General features: G+C 44.5%; 1 protein-coding gene across 2 annotated transcripts in view; it reads right to left on the bottom strand.

Annotated features, from left to right (window-relative positions):
• Positions 1-19,437, bottom strand: part of klar (klarsicht) — a 684,286-nt gene that overhangs the window by 88,816 nt on the left and 576,033 nt on the right. For both annotated transcript variants that reach the window (XM_075700314.1, XM_075700315.1), the window contains 3 exons: positions 15,535-16,238; positions 13,790-14,105; positions 8,712-8,911 (listed from right to left, as the gene is read on the bottom strand). In XM_075700314.1, the coding sequence (XP_075556429.1) occupies positions 8,712-8,911; positions 13,790-14,105; positions 15,535-16,238 (1,220 nt within the window). The remainder of the gene's footprint in view (positions 1-8,711; positions 8,912-13,789; positions 14,106-15,534; positions 16,239-19,437) is intronic.

The raw sequence follows: 19,437 nt of genomic DNA, 5'->3' as shown, positions 1-19,437 counted from the left end.
GCCGTACAGTCATGATTATCCCATTCTAGTCATGTCGTTCTTGCAACCCTGTCATACCAGCATCATCTCATAAACGTCATCAAATTGTCGTCCTATAACCATCGCAGTTCCATCGACGACATTCCATTGTAATCAAGCTGTCATCATTCAATCCTGATTATGTCGTGGATGTCATGCCATCGTAGTCATTGCGTCGTTGACTTATGGTCATCGTATGCATTTGCTGTCATACTGTGGTCGTGATGGCACCGTGGTCATTCCATCATTGGCATTCCAGCTTTGTTGTCAGATTCCCATCACACTGTTGTCTTCCCGCCATTTTTGTCACACCGTCACCGCCATGCCATCGTCATACGCTTGTCGTCATTTTATTGTCATCAGGCCACCGTCATCAGGCCACCGTCATCAAGCCGTTATTGCACCGTTGCAATCATTTCAGAAATTTCATCCAATTGTTGTCATGCCATCGTTATCATACCGCCTTCGTCGCTCCAGCAACATAATTTTTCCTTCATTCCATTATATTTGTGCTATTGTCAATCAATCGTAATTATACCCCTGTCATCATAGCATTGTAATTGCATCATGGTTATTTATCGTCATTGCATCAGAATCATCCCATCGTCATCATTTCATTGTCCTCATAATGCCTTCATCTTTCTATCACTGCCCTTCCTTCTTCGTAATTCCATCATCATCCCTGCATGCGCCATCGGCGTATGGTCCTTGTCCTACCATTGAAAGATAACCTTGGAGAGCAATGGTCATAACAAAGCGGGCCAATCTCGGGGGCAGTCTATGTCAAATATAGCTGAAGCACTTAAAAATCTCAGCAGCACCACCACACACTCTAAATAAAGGTGTCTTAGTAAATACAGTGTGTCGCTATGTGGTCGCTACATTGCATGAATGCTAATCGCATTAACTTCGATAGTCAACTTAAGAGGAAGCTTTAGCTCAGGACCTCCTGTCTAAATATATGAGAAAGGAAAAATTGTTTTCTTGGCAATCACTGTGATCAACTTGAGATGTTTGTTGCATTTAAAAGAAAGAGTTAAAATCTAGTGACTGTTGGTCAACAAAAAGTGACAAAAATCGAAAATTTTTAGATAGCGTAACTACCAAGTTTACAACTCTAATTTCAGCAATGAAAAGTGATATCACAATTCTATCCATTGCACCTAATAGAACATCTAAAATGGACAAAATTGATGTACAATACATGGCTCTCAAGTAGACCCCTAATTTGTGAGTAGAACTTTTGTGAAACACTTACAAACACTGTAACAAATTCATGCAAGGTATAAATTGACATATCCTAATGTCTGCTTTGGATGCTCTAAAGGATGCTGTTTACAGAACTGCGATATCTGTTATGGGTGCAAAGCTACGAATTTGTAAACTTCATGCTTCTATTTTTTGCAAACTTCCTAATTTTTGAAAATTCCATTAAAAATATTCGCGCCCTAAATCGAAATTCCGCTTCCAACAGTCACTACGATTTAACTTTCTCTCTCAAATGCAGCAATTGTTATTAAAATCTTCCCAGTGGTTATTTCAAAAGAAGTGTTTCTGCGTTTTATATGTATTAGAATAGGCGGCATCAGAGTTCAGTTCGAGCTAAAGCTTCCTCTTAAGAGAGGTTCTGCCGGAATTCTTTTGTCTTCAGGACACTAAAATACTCTGGTCTGTTCCCAGGTTATTGGAACCTCAAATTCCTAGGAGTGATCATGCTCAGGCGTGAAACAAACGACCTGACGTTCGATGGAGATAGTGCGGCAAGTTGCACAGCACGCTCCGAGGTGGTTGGGAGCGGTGCTCCAAAGGCAAATTTCAAGAGTTGCTAGACATCACAGAGTCGAATCAAAATTACAAATAGTTAGAAAGACATTTGCATTGCAATCCCACTAAAGATATTGGAAACTATTTGATTGGTGTGAGACTTGCTGAAAAAAATTCCCCATAATGTCTTCAGGAATCCCAGCTATCCTTCATATAGCAACCACACGAGGAATCAATGAGAGGAGTTTCATTACAGTTACATATTTAAAGAGAAGAAGACGTTCATTGCATACGGCATAGTCGTATGCAATATTTCATTGCTGCACAAAAATGTGTTGATTTTTGACAGCGATCACTGATGTACCGCTTTGCACTGCCTGTGCATGATCAATTTAGTGGAAAAGCAAAAATAAAAACATTTTGAACAAGTTCTTAGAGCACTTAAATAACGTGGTAGAAAACAAAATCTTGAAAGTTCTTCACATTTTTTTTTTTGTGTGTGTTAAAGACATAGTGCAACTCGCTACTGGTTTCCATTATTCATTTTCATTATTTGGTCAAGTGGGTTGAATATTTTGCCACAGTTTATTGCAAAATTTATACTTTCAAGTCTCCATTGTTCTCAGATATATCATGTAAGCCTAAGCGGGTACGCAAAATTTCTCAACATTAGTGAGGAGGATGTGAAAAAAAAAAACGCAGAAAATGTTATTGTCTCAGTGAATTTTTATGTTGAATGCTATTTTCACATGTTAAGTGCCTCGACCTTTGTATTCGCAGCCTAGGTGAGTTCCCTGCTAATTTCCATGGCCAAATAAACATCAAACTCCAATCTGACAGGAAAAAAGAAAACTATGTTGCCTATGTTGTACATGCGCTATACTGAAACAAAAGAAGACAGAGGCCAAATTTGCATATAATGTGAAGTGACGATGCCTTAATTGTCGACTGAAAAACTGATACCATTAGAATGAAGCCAAATAAAGCAATAAGAACGGCACATTCCGCGTGAAATTATCATTGCACATGAGCTTTGCAGATCACCAATTTCTGTTTAATGAAAAATGCTTCAAGTGGCCATGTATTATGGTATTCCTGAAAACCAATAGATCAGCTTATTTAATTCACATTCGCGACAAATTTATTGGCTCGAGTTCCATCACTGTACAGCCCAATGATTATACGTGATTCAAAAGCAAGATGAAATGGCTGGCGGTGTGTGCGAGAGTGTTCATGTATGCCTTTGCTATAGTATATTCCTGCAGAAATATTTAGAAAGTGTAGCACGGCCTTTCATATCACACTTTAAAGCATGAGCATGGTGATCAATGAATGTACTTTTCGATTTCTTCCTCCCTAATTGTAAGCAACGTTATGCAATTCCCAGTGGCTTTTGCCAGCCTGACCCCTCCTTATTTTCTTAACTGTCCATTGTATATGTGTTTTCATACCAAATACTCGAATACATGGTACTTCATACAACATGGCACATACATGGTATTTCGAGATGCCCCTTTAAGCACTCGAAAACTAGCCTATCAGACTTTTGTTCGTCCTCATCTTGAATTCGCCTCGCCCATATGGTCACCGCATCAGGCTTATCTAATACAATCACTAGAACGAATTCAGAACCGTGCGGTACGTTTTATAACCAGGAAATATGACCGACAGATTAGTGTTACTAACCTGAAATTCTCACTATCACTCCCGACACTAGAGCTGCGAAGGAAGGTCGCTTTGCTCTGTCTTTTCCATAAATTAATTCATAGTCAGCATCCTACTATCCTTCCCCTTACCGAACCACATCGTACATCCCGTTGTCTTTGTAATAGCCACAGCTTTAGGCACATATTTAGCCAAACCATGACATTTAATTCATCAGCGCTTCCGCGTGCCATAAGCTAATGGAATGATCTTCCTGATCTCATCGTTGCCATTCATGACTCTGCAGTCTTCAAAGACCAAGTACTGCTCTGGTTTTCTCAGCTGTTTTATTCACTGCCTTGTACTTTGTTAGCCACCCTTTTAGCCACCATTTCAATGCTCCTTCAGAGATTGCATATACTGTGCAATATTTTTCTGGCCTTAGATTTGTAGCTTTATGCTTGTCATTACTTCTCTGCGTCCTGTGAAACTGTTACCCATTGTATAATGATGCATGAGCTGCTTTTCTGTGTCCTTAATTTTCTGTACATGCCCCCCTCACACAATACTCCTATTTGGAGCCTGTGAGTATTTTGAATGAATGAATGAATGAACGAACGAACAAACAAACAAACAATCTGTGGGAGTTTGGCTAGCAATAAAATGAAGTGAAATGTTTATTTTTCTCACAGTTCAAGTAGCCAGCAAGAGAGGACACAGGGCAAAAGCTGCTTTGATGCAGCTTGAATACCACCCAGCGCCCGTTAATCACTGATTCACATGACAGTAGCTTCACAATAACCGAGACCTTAACCTAGCTTTGGATAAGCTCAAGGGCTAATGGGTTGAACAAAACCAGGCCGGGCTGGAATTTTTTGGGCTCGAGCCACGTATAGGCCAAGTTTAACATCACTGGGCTGGGCTCAAGCGGGCCGACGCATGGTACTTTTAGGCTGGGGCTAGGCTCAGGCCTGAAAAACCAGCCCGTGCAGTGCTCTAGCAGGTGATGCGGTTGAGCCATCTCAGCTCATATTGGAACAAACACCAAGATGAACTTGCCTCTTACCACAGCTCTCGTTTATGCTAGAGGTTTGACAGTGGTAGTCGCTTATTATGAAAGATAAAATTTAAACGTCAATTTATTCTATCATTCTTCTATGAGTGATACGAAAGCAAAATACAGTTTCAGTTTTGCCTGAAAGATTGATTGCGATAGTGAATGAGTGGACAGTCACACGATGTAAGAAAAGTAGTTTTATTGGCTGCATAAATTTGTACCACATAGGCCCACTTACTAAATTAATAAGCATGGTGCCACAAGTGCACAAGCAAACATGAACACATCTGACTCGATGACCACGAAACTCGCAGTCAAAACGCTGGTGTGAGAAAACACAGCAGCAGCGAGCAAGGTGAGATGCGTTGAGTCTATGGCTTCAACGAAAAGTGAGCGATGACAACACACAGCACGCACAAAGCTACAAGCCACCGATGCACCTAGACTCTGCCTACAACACAGATTGCTTTCAACATACGGCCGGGCGACCACGCGCAGCCGTCACGTACACAGTTGCAGCCGGAGAAGAACACCACCTCCCCCTCCCCCGATGCTTTGCAACGTTCGGTGCCTCGCACACGACGGGAGACAGCATGCTTCCTGCCTGCTTTCTTCTCTCTCACGCGAGGCGAGATTGAGCTGCGATCGTCTGCTCCCTTTGCACACATTCACTCGCACATACAGTGTAGGGCACGCGGCGACCGTGTTATCACCCTTGGACTTTTTAAGGAACTTCACGGCGATGGCGGAAATGCGCTTGGAATGTCCAGATAATTGTTATCGCAATAATAAACTGTAACATCAATGGTGTCATTAAATCAGGCACTTTATAATAAAATCGTTAAACTTGGTAGATATATACATGGCTATATCTTTCTTTCAGTATGACACACTATTTCCTGGTCGCAAGTGCGAGGTCACCCTAGCCTTCATGGCATTGCCCGCTGTGGATGAAACGGAATTTGTGCTGTAGTTGCTGGTTCTAATGTCTACAGGAGCTGAAACCATGGTGCAAGCTGCTGCAAGCAAGGTGGTTTCGCCAGGGGTCGAATTAAACATAATGCAGAAAGAATGCTAAGCACTGATTTCTTTGGTACTATTTGCCAGATTGTAACACACCTCTAAATCAAATACGCGCTCCATTTTTATGTGTTAAAAGTAGAAGACTAACACAAAAATGACATTAAAGCTACTAAACAAAGTAAAAATCTAACCTGCACACAATTTTTTAGTAAGAAAAGTTGTTGTCTGCCGGTTCCCTAATGTCTGCTTCGCCACAGGAATATTTAGTCAGCTTCGCCGCAGTACACCCATGTAATGTAATGTGGTAAAGCCTACTAACATTGCAAAGGCGGTTTAGGTTTCATGTCCGACTGCACAGCGCAGGCAATTTCCCGCTCAACTCTCCTAAATAAAAATTGGAAAAAAAGGAGAGAGAGAGAGAGGCATGCATTCGAATTAGGTAAATAGTATAATCAAACATAGGGAGCTACAGTTTTTGCTTGAAAAACTTCCTAAAGCGGGCCAAAAATACAGAGGCTTAGTGGGCCCACGCCGTCGTCTGAGCCTTCTCGACGAGGGTTGCTTCTTTAATGATGAGGCCGAGGTCGAGAATATGGTGGAACGGAACAGGCGGAAGGGAGGGGGGTTTATTTACATAGGAGATGCAAACTTATTTACAGAACAAGGGGTACTCGTACTAGCCGGAGCAGTGAGCACAGTACATCGTTCTTGTAGCATGAGCTACCTGTAACATGTAGCATGTACATGGGCTACATAGTTTTGGGAGAACACACCAGAGGAGACGAAAAAGTCAGCTTTTAAAACAGTTATCTTCTCTAAGTGATTAGACTAAAGAATCTGATCACTGTGTTACTTGTAATCGTCAAATCTTTCACAAAATCCCACCCATGACTTCGCACCGTTCCAACGGATTTCGCCTCAAATGTTGCGCGATCGCCCCCACATACAATGTAACCACGTGGCAATTTGAGAACCTGAAGTTGACGCAATTCCTACGGAAGTCCTCGACATTGTGCCTTTGCATCAATTAGCGGGCTCTCCATGACGGGCAGCTTATCAAGGTCAGGATACTTGCCTTTGCGGTCGTTACTGCTTTCACGGAGGGTGGCAGTTGTTATTGCCTCGACGTGGGCTCCTTTGTTGTCTATGTTGGGCCTCATCGCGGTCTGGGCAATGCCAGTGGGACGTACCGTTAACTTTATAAAGCTGAAGCGATTCATCTCGAGAAAGCAGAAGTGGTTCGAAGGTCGCTTCCCCCACTGGCTTATCGTAACAGCGTCTATCCCACTGGCTGGCTTGAGCAACTGAACAGAATTGAATTTTGTCGCTTGAGTGACCGACTTGAAGCTAATTAAACCATTCGTATGAAGAAAACTGCTTTTGAAGTTCAGTTTTCAACATAGAGATTTGAAATAAATAGTTGATTTCTTATTGTGCCCACACAAAAAGCGAGAAGGGGCGACACGGCACACTATCAACATTGGTACATATGTTGCCGTTCCAGAAGGCTGCCAGTCATGTTCACCGGCACTTCCCTAAATTTTGACTATGCACACGGGTGTATATTTACGTACTGCTATCTCAACTCATTATTTAGCTTCCTGAAGTGCGCTGCTTGCCTCTCATCCTTAATTGGCAACAAGCTGTGGCTTCTTCGATAGAGCAGTGTAAGCAACTGCTGCGTGCAGCTGCCAATGGTGTCAGTGCTTGCATCGGCGTTCTGCGAGAAACTATGCATTCTCTGAATCAACAATCATATGCACAAAGTCTTAATATATGTCTACTTTATGGGACACTGGAATTGTGGGCATGCTGAGAACAACTAATGATAAATAGGCACCATAATAACGTTCGCTGTTTTCAAGGGTGTCCGGTCGCTCATAACAGCGCAACTCAAAGTAATGCAACAGTGTTTGAACACATGCATGAAATCTGCACATTTTTCTATGCCCTGACATTTTTGATGTCAGTGATGCACAGCTTGCATTATACTTAAAGCAAACGACCAGCGGTCGCTTGTCCAATGCTGGTGTAAACAAATGCAATGGTCAGTGCTTTGGACACTCAGCAGTGCTCCACAACATCGTTTAGCGTGTATGCGAAATGCTTCCCTGAGAAGGGATAAAACACATAAAATAGCAAACAGCATGTATCAAACCAGTGGTGAGGGCTACTGTTGGTCTTCATGTTGCAGCGCGATGTATTGCGCTGGGCGCTGGCTCTCGTAGTGGCAGGTCGAATGTGAATGGTGCTTCATGGCCATTGAATTTGTCGAAATGTAGTTTTCACTGCGACTGCTACAAAGAGCTGATGCAGCAAACATTATCACCCGAAGACATTGTGCCAATGGTCCGGCGCAGCCACGAAGCAGCTGAGTGTCTGCTCTTCACCGCTTTCATTCTCCATGCTGGCAGGACCAACATGCCTTGCGCGCGCGCTTTCCCCTCTGGTGTGCCTTTTGTGACGTCGCCCGAAGATGTTCACTAGGCTGCTCAGTCAGGTTTCAGTTCTGTTTTTGCGCTTTTTTTGCTTATAAAGATATTTACAAATTTGTGGAACAATTCTGTAGCAAGATGCGCTACAGGGGCGACAGGAACGTAAAAATGACATTACCTTTACATGGCCAAAAAATTCCCGGAGTTGCCCTATAAATACTCGTTTCACATTACCACTACGGAAAGCTATATGCTAGTCTAAAGAACCCTCTTTTCAAAGATGAAATGCGAGCAAGCCGGTCGACTGAATATTTTGTCCTTCAGCCGCAGAAAAATCAACCAGAGATAAAAAAAATATGAGAGATAAAGAGACAGCAAAGATGCTGGACAATGGAAACAGGCTTATTTTGCTCCAGTAAACTTCCAGTTGTAAGTCTAATGTCTTTCCCACTTCTTTCTTTTTTAATCTTCCACAAGCTTTTTTTGCCACTGGAAAGTGATATCATCAATGTTGTGGCAGTCTCCTTTTCAGGGCCACTGTTGGAGGAGCCTCACATTGTTATTTACTTGCATGAAAAGCGAGTGCTTGAGGTGATCATCTGGCCTCTGCTCGGCTCGTTCTTGGCTATGCGTCTCAACGACAATCCTATCCAGCTGGTTTTGGAGAATTTATGGCTACTTTTTCGAGTTTGATTCCTGCTACCCCCATTCATGGTTGCACCACTCCACAAGCAGATATTTTTCATTGTGGACAAACAAAAAAGGCATACCTCTGTGCCTTCACTGTTGATGTGGATGCCAGCAAGTTCAGAGCCGTCTCGGACGTCGAGTGTGGGCACAGCTGCAGAGCTCCACATGGACCTAGCTCGATAACACTCCAGGGACGCTCACGTGAGCGTTTCTTGCGCAGGCCCTGGCGCAAGACAACTTTCGGCGCTGCTGCGTCCCCTTCGGAGAGGGCAGAGCCAACCTGTTGGCAACGATCATAAAAAGAAGATTAACGAGGAGCAAGTTCAACTTTATTATAACAAAGTGGCCAAAGGCTTGGCTATCCAGAACAGACGCAAACACAAAGGATGGGTGGGGATTGCAAGATATGTTCAAAGCTAGCTTGCTGTGATTTTGACAGTGTCCACTTGCACCTAGTGAATCGTTTAACAGCAAACAAGGACTACACTGGATTCTACAAGAATCAAAAACTCAAAACACAGCATAGTGTGCAACTTCCGAGCCAGAATGGCCGAAATACGAGAAACACTTTTAAATCCATGAAATCGCACTGATGTCCTAGCGATGACATTGCACCACGAAATTGAAAGAAAGGAGAAGAAATACTGATGTTTCGTTTTATGCAGTAATAATATACCATTCCCCTTGCCCGCCTTCACTCGAACATACAGCACATGGTGCGCGGCGAAGGTGTTATCGTCCTTCGACTTTATACAGAACATGACGGCAATGGCGTAAATGCGCTTATATTTACTATCACAGTAAAAAGGATTAAATTCTGGGGAATTAACTCTTTCATATGACTGGCACAGCTGTATGTTCTTCCCTCTCTCCATGAGCAGCAACACGAAGACGGCGCGCTCCGAGGTAGTTCCGCCACCTGTTGTATATTTCTGAAAGCATATTTTCTCATCTCTCGGGCTGCTCAGTCCAGGTGCTTGTTAGCGCACTGTGGAACGAGCCCCTTTGTGAGCGCGGCTGGGCCGTGTGTAGTGCACATGCGCCGACTGGAGAGGTGGCTACAGGACCACTGCTACCATGGTGATTTCCCGTTCAACCGTGCTGTAAAGCAAAGACTACTCTTGCATGTTTCTGCCGTCTGTCATATGTAGCTCATTTTTTAACACTGCCATGGCGGCGCAATCGCGAAAGTGTGCACATCAGAACAAAACTAAGTAGGAGACGGAAAACAAAGGATAGGAATGGGAGGACCACAATAGGAGTGCATTTGACTTATCCGTGTAATTTTTTTTCCCTTCTGCATATCGAAAATAAATCACTGTATTTGCTTTATAATATCCGATGAAAGAACCCGTCAATGAAAGGGTTAAGTGAAAAAACCAAGCCCCAATTATAAAGCATGTGGTAGCCAAGTACACAAGCATTATTGCTTTTCATTGCCATTCAAAGGGTTGCTGAAGCAGTTAAAGAAAGTGAGTTTACAGCCGATCACTATAGTTTTTTCACCCCCCGAATATGAAACTCATAGTGTAACAAGCCACAAGGCATTTCAATTAAGGAAATATGAGCAGCGGCAGCATCTGAGGGAGACACCGCGGGTCGGTTAGTTGGTTCTAATGGTAAAGAGGATTCTGACGACATCGACGAGCAGATGATTTGAATCATGTGACCGGTGAGTTGATGCCAACCATGCGCCCGGTCTTTCGTCACTAAACTTAACGCGCACAAGGGGTGGAGCTTTGACGAAAGTTTAAATGGCGATTGCAGCACCGCTATGCACACAATCGAGAAATTAACTTCAGGAATTGAAATGAAATGAAACTGTTTATTTGCCATCCTGTACATTTACAGATGGAGGGACTGTAGATAAAAAGCTGTCCTTCAACAGCTTGACGTGTCCACAATCCCTGTTTCTGCAGGGAGGCAGCATAACATATGTGCACATACATATACATACATATATATAGCTGTATACATAGCTTCAGTGACATGTTACTCACTCACACCTTGCTTCATGTCAACAAAGAAATGCAATAATACCGATACACAATGCTACCAGATATTACATCGAAACCGTATACATCAGTTTCAGTCCCTTGGATGATGACGTGAAAAGATCAAATCAGACCGAATTATAGTAATTTAACAGTGTTGGTATTATTTATTTAAGGCATTGTTTCCCATAGTTTGAACATGGTACACTACAATTACACTGTAGCAGCCTTCAAAAATCTGCGTAAACATTCTCATTCTAAAACCTATTCAGCTTCCCTTTCAATGTGACTCAATGTGACACAATGTGACAATGTGACCGCAGTTGGGATTGTACCCGCGAACGTGGACCCAGCTTAAGTGCAACCAAAGTGGTCAGGGAGAAAAAGTACCCTTCACATCATGCTCTTCTTCATGACTACACTGTGCCATGCAAACTTCCATGGCTCATTACTGACTGAAAGCGCTTCCTTCTGCAAATGCAAGTACAAGTGCATAGAAAACAAGTAGATGCGATTACAAAGTTGCCGTGTTTCTGCGTGCAGTCAAACCCGTACATATTGAATTATTCAATTACATTGAAGTACATTGAATTACAGTCGCCGACCGATTTTCCGGACTCCAAAAATTCGGACATGCCCGATTATTCGGTCAGCTTCGCGGCACCGCCATTCCCCCCATAGACCATAATGTATAACAACTGCCGAAAGTTCGGACACGTTGCAACCTCTCGTCTGATTTTTCGGACACTCCTTGAGCCAACTCGATCGAGAGCATCATGCACCGACTATGACCGGCGCATAGTTCGACTTGCTGAACGCCATTTTTGTTTTGAACAGAGCCTCCTTGCTGCCCCATGAAGTGGCGCTACTGGAAATCCCCGCTCATCATCATCGTTTCTGCCTGGTTCGATAGAGTGGCTCTACAGCAGTTCGTTTCAGCTTAGTAAGCCATGTCAAGACAATCCAGCAGCTGATTTGTTTCTTCGCGCACGACGCTGTGAGCAGGCTACGTTTTTCGTTTGTGCGACTGGTGTCGGCACGGTAGTGTTTGCTTTGTGTGCTGTGTCGAGGTTTCAGTGATCCAACGCGGCGTACAGAAACATCGCGTCAAGTGTCTAATGGCGCCGACAGTGCCCGCGCAGACTTCACTGGGGAATGCCGGCAAGGGGGTGCCGGGAGGCCTAAGATTTGTCGCCTTCCGATGTGCTCCCTACTGATGCGGAAAATGTTCTGCCGAGACCTGCGCAGTGGTTGCATTGTGATTCCGGACACCGTCTCATTTGACAGTTTCACAGGTGCTGACACTGCAGTACTGACATGCGCAGAACTCAACGATGGCGAGATCATTCGTCAGGTTTCTGGTGCGGACGATGACTCCGAGTCGGAAGATAACGCACAATGTGCTATGCTGCCGTCGCATGCGGAGCGTGCACAAACAGTGACTGTGCTTTCAGCCACCTATAGTGACCGTACGACCCTCTCCGAGATTCAGGCTTATCTGACAGTGCATAAACGGAACAGCGTGCAACGGCGCATTCACGATTTCTTCAAGCCTACTGCCGAGCCCGAATAAGCGCGTGGAAATAAAGGATTTCATTTTTTTTTCTTGATCTGTTTTTTCGGACACCTGTTTATTCGGACATTTCCGCAGTCCCCGTGAGGTCCGAATAAACGGTCGGCGACTGTATTGTCTATATCAAACAGTTGTAACAGGCCTTTGGAAAAGTCGTGCAAAAGTACAGCTCTGTACTATGTGCTCATCAAATTCCCGTTCACCACCAGATTTGATATATCGAATGCTGTGCAGTGCAGTGTCCCTGCTAGCGCGCTTATAGCGATACTGCGATCACTTCTCGCATCATCGGAAATTATCATGTTGACGAAACGGCACTGCTTTGGCAGGCAGATGCTGTCAATGTGTTGAATATGAAAAGCAGTACATGCCATGGAGAAAAAACAGGCAAGCTGCATGTCTCAAAACATGGGAGCTTGTGCTCCAAGGGTCATATTGACGCTCCATAATGCCAGATTTGTTTTATTAACCTTCACTATCTAACATCCGCATATTGTGGTGAAGCATACTGACAGTGCAAAGAACTAATCGCTACGCAGTCAGACAGGCATATATTATATCGAACTATTTCGTGATCTCCTTTGGGTTACATAGACCCAGGTCTGAATTACAACCCGCACAACATTAAAAAAAAAATTAACAGAACGTTGGAGCGGTGGTTATGCGAGACATTCACCTTGAGCTGTGGCTCCAGGGCAGCACTGCACCATGTTAGCAGTTGGCGAATAACGCATGTGGCGCCGGTGAAACACAATTTCAACTACGATGAGCTGTGCAGAATGGCAGCCTTTTACAGTGCAGCAGAAGCTGAAGATTATCAGCATCGTCAAAGAGGCGGTGAGCTTCTGACCGAACATACAACATGGACAAGCCATGCGAGACTTGAGTGTTGCATGCAGTTATTTCCCTCCGGGTGTTGCTATTGGCGGTGTGGTTTACATGCGGAGGTGGGCTATAAGAGTAAAAATACGGTGTAGTTTTTAGTCATGCGACCAATGTATCTTACTTGTTGGAACAATTGTTTGTCCATTAACAAACCTCTAGCTGTCTTGTCTGCATTTTCTCTCTCTAACGCTGCGAGCCCGGTACTTCCAAGTCACGAACGGCATGCGCGTTACCAGCATGACAGAGCAATCTCAACAGGAAAGTAGCGAGCGCAACGTTTTCAAGAAAGGGAACCCAAGGAAGACAGATGGCGATCGTTGTTGTGTGGCAAGGAACAAACCAAAGAATATGTTTTTTGCCGCAATTGAACACACACAAAAGGAAGAGACATAAAGACAACACAACCTTTTGTGAGTGTTTTACTGCAGCAGAAAACATGTCTTTTAGCAAGCACCAACTAGGCCAACAAGCAGTTCTGACCCAAAGGATGTACATTTGTTTAACAGTGTACCATGACAACTGCATCACTGAAGCAAATATAAGATCCGTTAAATGAAACAAGCTCCAGATGGACGCTGCTGCAGCTTTTCCAGTGTGCTACACAGAGCTGCCAAGACCAGCTGTTAAGTTTCAGAAAATTTAAAAGAATCTTTAACAAGTTTCTTGCTATGATACGATTTGTGAGCAAATAACTTGCCGCATCTACCTGTACGACGGTTTCCACAGAGCCAGTGCCTGACTTGCTGAGAAGCGACATACTCCGTGAAGTGTCTAGGCCCTGACTGCTGCTGCCACGAGAAGAACGGCGAGACGAGGCAGCTCCGTCGGACTCATCGCCAGGTTCCTCGGATTCATCGTTCGTTGTGTACTCGCCACTCGCATCGCAAGAACTGTCGACGCGACCCTCATTGCCTCCTGTCACGGATGTGTCTTCCTCCTCCTCTTCAGCGGACGCAGAAGTCAAAGGCGCAGACTCGCAGTTCTGAAGCCAGCGCCGAACTCGTTCCGACTTGCCATCGACACTGCAGACAACATTTGGCAACTAGTGAGCCAATGAAACAGTTACAAGTTATCTATGGTAAGCTCAGGATACGGAAAACAGCAAAACTTCATTGGTACAATCCCATTTCGTACGGCTAACCTAATACCGTCACGCTTATTTACCAGGTAATAAGGTCCCGGAATGCACAATCTTTCCGCACCAACGTTCAGTACATCACCAAAGCACAAGTGTATGATATGTTTTTTGGCCACAAGATACCATGTAAAAAAAAAAAAAATTGCAAGGAGCATGTAATCAAGAACAGCAAGCAGCTTCCCTGCAGTAGTCACCTGCTTGTGTCACGTGAAAATGCTAGCGCACACTCAATTTCCTCTTCCGGTCCGCGCAAATCTACTCACAGGTCATTGCTCGTCACATTCACAGCTTTCGACGCCAACCCTATTGCGATAAGTACCTTCACAGATCTGTTTCACAGCTCATGCAGCATAGCACCGTTGTAAGCGTACTGCACGCTCTTAATGGGCGACACCCCAAACGTGCCACCATTCCCTGCTGCAGGCGTCATCCAGTAACTCGATTTTGTTTCAGTTTCCCGTCACTATCTTAAAGCGCTGTGCAATAGGAAAATGTCAATGTGTGCCGCAGGTTGGTCGGGCCCCACGAGGTACATCTTGTGATGCAGCAATTCACGCAAGTGGGTGCACCCCGCCAAACTTCACTGCATAAAGAAGCTGCTCACCCAGCCCGAACTCCAGAGGCACCAACAAAATCTTGCTGAAGCCGCAAAAACGACAATGTGCATCTTGGGCCACTAGGGCCCCACAAGCTCGGCTCTTGTTCGCATCTCGTTATGCAACAATCCGCGCTACGCTTCATCCTACGTAGACGTCAACTACAATTGAGTTCACCAAATTTTTTTATGACTTCTGATCGGATGTTTTCCCGGTTGGTATGTCATCTTAACATTTCTTTACAGAACATATGAACAAGGTTTTGTGTCAATGAGCAAACACAATATTAATGGCTCTTCCTTTGATATTATCAGCTTGTTGGTGTTGAATTTTTGTGCATTGGTAGCAGATAGCAGTGCATTTCATTTATTACCATGCTTAGAACCATTACTTTCCCATTTAATTCAAAATAAGTTATTAGTACACTTCCGTTATATTCTCCATTATAGTACCATCAAAGCAAGATTATTTCTCTAAATCGCAATACTGGTTAACAAAAAATAGTACTGCTCATTTGCAAATTTTATGAAGAAATTGGTTTGACTGTATGAATTTTCAAAGTGAGGCTTGATTGTGCCAATGCCCAGACGTGTAAACTCTGACACCAAATTACGGCCTGCTACAAAACACACACAGTTGCAAGTTTTCAGGGGAACAATTTAAAAGAATGAATAACAACAATCATATAGACTTTCTAGGAATTACAGTATTACAAACCCTGCTGCAGAGGCCTTTGCATCACCACCAAGCTGTTCCAGCTCCGCGAAGTCCATCAACTCATCATCCAGCTGCCCTGCAGCGGCCATGACATCATCGCCATTATGGTCCGAGAATGGTGCTTCTTCGAGCAATGTCATCTTGTAGAAGTTGACGTTTGAGACGTTCGACTGGATGAGTGGTGACGCCTCGTACTCCCCTTCCTCGTACTCTTCTTCGTCAGCCGCCTTGTACAGGGCCGCACTGCCATTGATGTCGCCTATGCCACATCCGTCGACGCCATCTTTTGCCAGGCTGTCACGATATTCCCGGAAAACCGACTCCGCCAGCTCCGGAGAGTAGCTGTAGATCCGGATGCAGTCTTCGCTGGAGAGCTGCGTCGAGCTCTCACTCGAATACCCAACGTCGTGAAGCACCTCGAAGCGCCGCCCTCCTTTGCAGGCCAACTTAAGGTCCATGATGCCCGTCTGCCCAACCATGACACCCTTCTCAAGCCTTGCGGGTGGTACAGAGACTGTTGGAGGCACGGAGGTCAACTGGTCTTCAGCGCGGGGTTCCTTGGTGCCGGTGTTACTGCTGCTGCTGATTTCCATGGTTCTGTCGCTTGCTGTGCTGCTGCTGCCGTCCCATTCACAGCTCAAGCGTGGTTGCTTGGTCTTGGGCTCATCACCGAAGCAGCAGTCACTGCCCGTCTCCCAGAGACCCTGAGCCAATGAGAATGTGTCAGTTCTGTCAGCGAGTACAGCCTCTGTCGTGACTTGGTGGTCATGAACATGCAGAAATACTAATGCTGTTGGCTGAGAAAGTAGAAAATGCATCAAGTGTGAAAGCCACTTATATCTTAGATCAAAGCATGCCACTATCCAGACACATGCAGCAACAGAGTAGTTGATGGAAGTTCATCTTGTAATATGGGGGGTACAGCGCTACAAACATACGGACAACAGCAGTAGAAATGGAGTGGCTGCGTGAGTCCTGTCCACTTCTACTTCTGTAGTCCGTGTGTTTACAGCACTGTACCCCCTACCCCCAACCCCTATTACAACATGAAATGCAGCAATGTGAAGAGAAATTACTTCAAGGGACACAATGCCTCATAAGAAGGGTGAGCGCTTTGGCAGCTCACCACATCAGATGAGAGTCAACTTTAATGGTTCAAGCAAGCAAAAGAACAGACATGGGAAAATTGTACTTTGTATATCTACATTATTGTGAAGTTCCCTGTCATATCTGCTACAGCAGGGATTGTAGAAGGGTTCTGTGCCACCATGCCTACATCCCACCCAACATGCCTGCAGTTAAAGGGACACTAAAGGCAAATACTAAGTCCATCGCAGAATACCATTGCAGAAACCTCGCAACGCTTGTTTCTTGACAAGACTTAGTTTACAAGAAAATTGAATCTGAAGGGTCCGAATACCTTTATCGCAATTAAAATCTCCCGCCACTCAACTGGGGAGTAGTGACGTTGCATATGCTATCACTGCCCTTTGCTCCTGTCAATGAGTACAACGGCGCCCAACAGACGGCGGTACGGTTTTTTGCACAAAACGGAAATGCACAGCCATGGAGGAACCGATCTAAGACAGAGTGGCAGGTTTGCTTCAGCTTCGGCTGCAGCTGCTTTTGGTCAAGCGGCGTGGACCGTTTGGGCATCCCGTGACATCACATGGAAGTGGAATTCTCTGCTACTTGCAGTTTGTGCGAGTTTCGTGAGCCAGCTAAATCGATGCAGCACTATGCGACAATGAAACTACTGAAACAGGAAAGTGCAGGCAGAGCAGAGTCAAGCGAAAATGAAACCTTTAGACCACCCCCGTCGCTGTCAAGGGTAATGTCAATCATACAATGATGTTTTTATAACGAGTGGTTGAGTACTAGTGACAGAATTTAAATTAGGAATGCCTTCGTCATCGGGCAAGTACTTGAATGTCCCGGTGGAGTCCCTAATCGTGTCCTGCATTTACCTAAATTTCTCTATTACTAAGGCTCCATTCACGATAATATTAACGCCTTAGAGATTCTCGAGCACTAATCCATCCCTTTAGCTTGACTTAATATTTGCCTTTAGTGTCCCTTTAGGACTTCATGGCAAAAATAAGAGATATGAAAGTGAAATTCAGAAAGCAGAACGGCAGAGGTGGTAAGAAAATGGATCATTCCAACAACCTGCAAAGTGCTGCTAAAGGCGAGAGCCATGCAAGTTTTGGCCTGGATTATTGCGTTTTCAGTTTTGTTCTCAATACTGATCACTAGCGACAACCAGCGCTTAACGTTGTACGACATTTCGGTCACGCCTGTTGACGCAGCGTGCCGTGTGGGAGAGAGTTTTCGGCACACACTTGACATCGAGTGAAGGAAAAGGCAGGAGACACAAAACAAAAACAAGAAAAAAATGGCAATAGCTAACAGGACGTCCCGTGATCCAATGCCCACGTGTTATTTGAAAGCGCGGGTGTTTTAAAATAAAGAAAAGTGCAGAGCAGATTGTCCTTAGCGTGGAGAGGAAACAGAGATGGTGAGGGCAGACGTTACTGTACTATTGTGAGCAATATAAGCAGGAACACGCGAACGCATGGCAAGTAGACTCGAAACCAAGTTAGAGTGATACGCAGAGGACGCTGCCGAAAACGGAAGGGAAAAGGGGGCACTCTTCCGTTAACTGTTGGCACTCCTGCCGCGCCTGTGTTTGTTGAAAAGGGCAGCCTACGACATTTCTCTGGCCGCCGATAGCTGATAAGACAGTTGCGTGCACAGTTACTTACAGCAAGTCTTTTTTTTTTTTTTTCAGGGTGATTTCTTTTTTTTTTTTAGGAACGCAGCTTTGAGGCGCCCGTTGCTGTGTTTAGCACAAGATATTTTGATATATATCTCCATAGGACCTCATGTACATCTTATGGAATGCATTGTGTCACATGTGCCAGACAAACGGACAGATTTCCCAGGGAAGTAGGCCTCGAATGTTTACGCTTCAAAACAGTGCTGCTATTGGCCACACTTCAGTGCACAAAGTTATCAGTAACTGCAATATCAAACAGCTTTATTAATGTGCTTTTGCGATGCGAAGTTTCGCACTTTGTATAAAGATACGCATGACGGGAGTGCCAACAGTTATTAGAACAGCGTCCTCCTTTCTCCTTTGTTTCCGACGGCGGCTGCTGCGCATCGCCTATAGCAAGGTTCGAAACTATCTGACACTCCTGCTCCAGAGTTCCCGCTCACATTGCTCGCGATAGTAGACGCAGTGGCTTATACTAGTGTTGTGCTTACATGGCACCATGACTGAACCTCAATAACATTGTCGGCTCGACTGTAAAATAGAGAGTAGGAAAGGTGTGCCAGGAGCAAGTTCATTGTAGTGCGTCCAACTCTAGTTTCGACTGAGCAAACAAGGATGTTTCGTGGGAAATCTTATAATGGGAAAATGAATTTACAATGGTATATATTATTGCTTTTGCGATTTCATTTATCGAGTGCATTGTGAACTGTTCTGACGTCTTAAGTATCCTGTTAGAGCAAGCTGAAGCATTTTACGTCATGGAATTGGCGCACAAGCAGCCTATGGCAATGTTGTTGCGAGCTTCCCGATTAACAGCATGCAGATGTCTCTCAAGGAAGCTTGAGAGGCATCTCAATGAGCTTGCGGGATTTGATCCCGCAACCTCGTGCTTAGCAGCGTAACACCATAGCTGCTAAGCCACCACAGCGGGTCTGCATTGTCATCAGTGTTTGTCATAGGACACATAGCCTACAATCCACTCAATGAATGCTGCTATTTGATATCCTCAAGGCTCCCCAAAATGGCCTATGATCGTCAGATAGGTGCAAATTCGATCCCTGCTATTGCACGTTTGCACAGTTACTTATTTATCATCTATATTTTTCCTAGCAATGCTTGAAGTT

The sequence above is a fragment of the Dermacentor variabilis genome, chromosome 7 (assembly GCF_050947875.1).
Source record: "Dermacentor variabilis isolate Ectoservices chromosome 7, ASM5094787v1, whole genome shotgun sequence".
NCBI classification, from domain to species: domain Eukaryota; kingdom Metazoa; phylum Arthropoda; class Arachnida; order Ixodida; family Ixodidae; genus Dermacentor; species Dermacentor variabilis.
The sequence above is the reverse complement of the archived record's forward strand: the minus strand, read 5'-3'. Positions and strand labels throughout refer to the sequence as shown.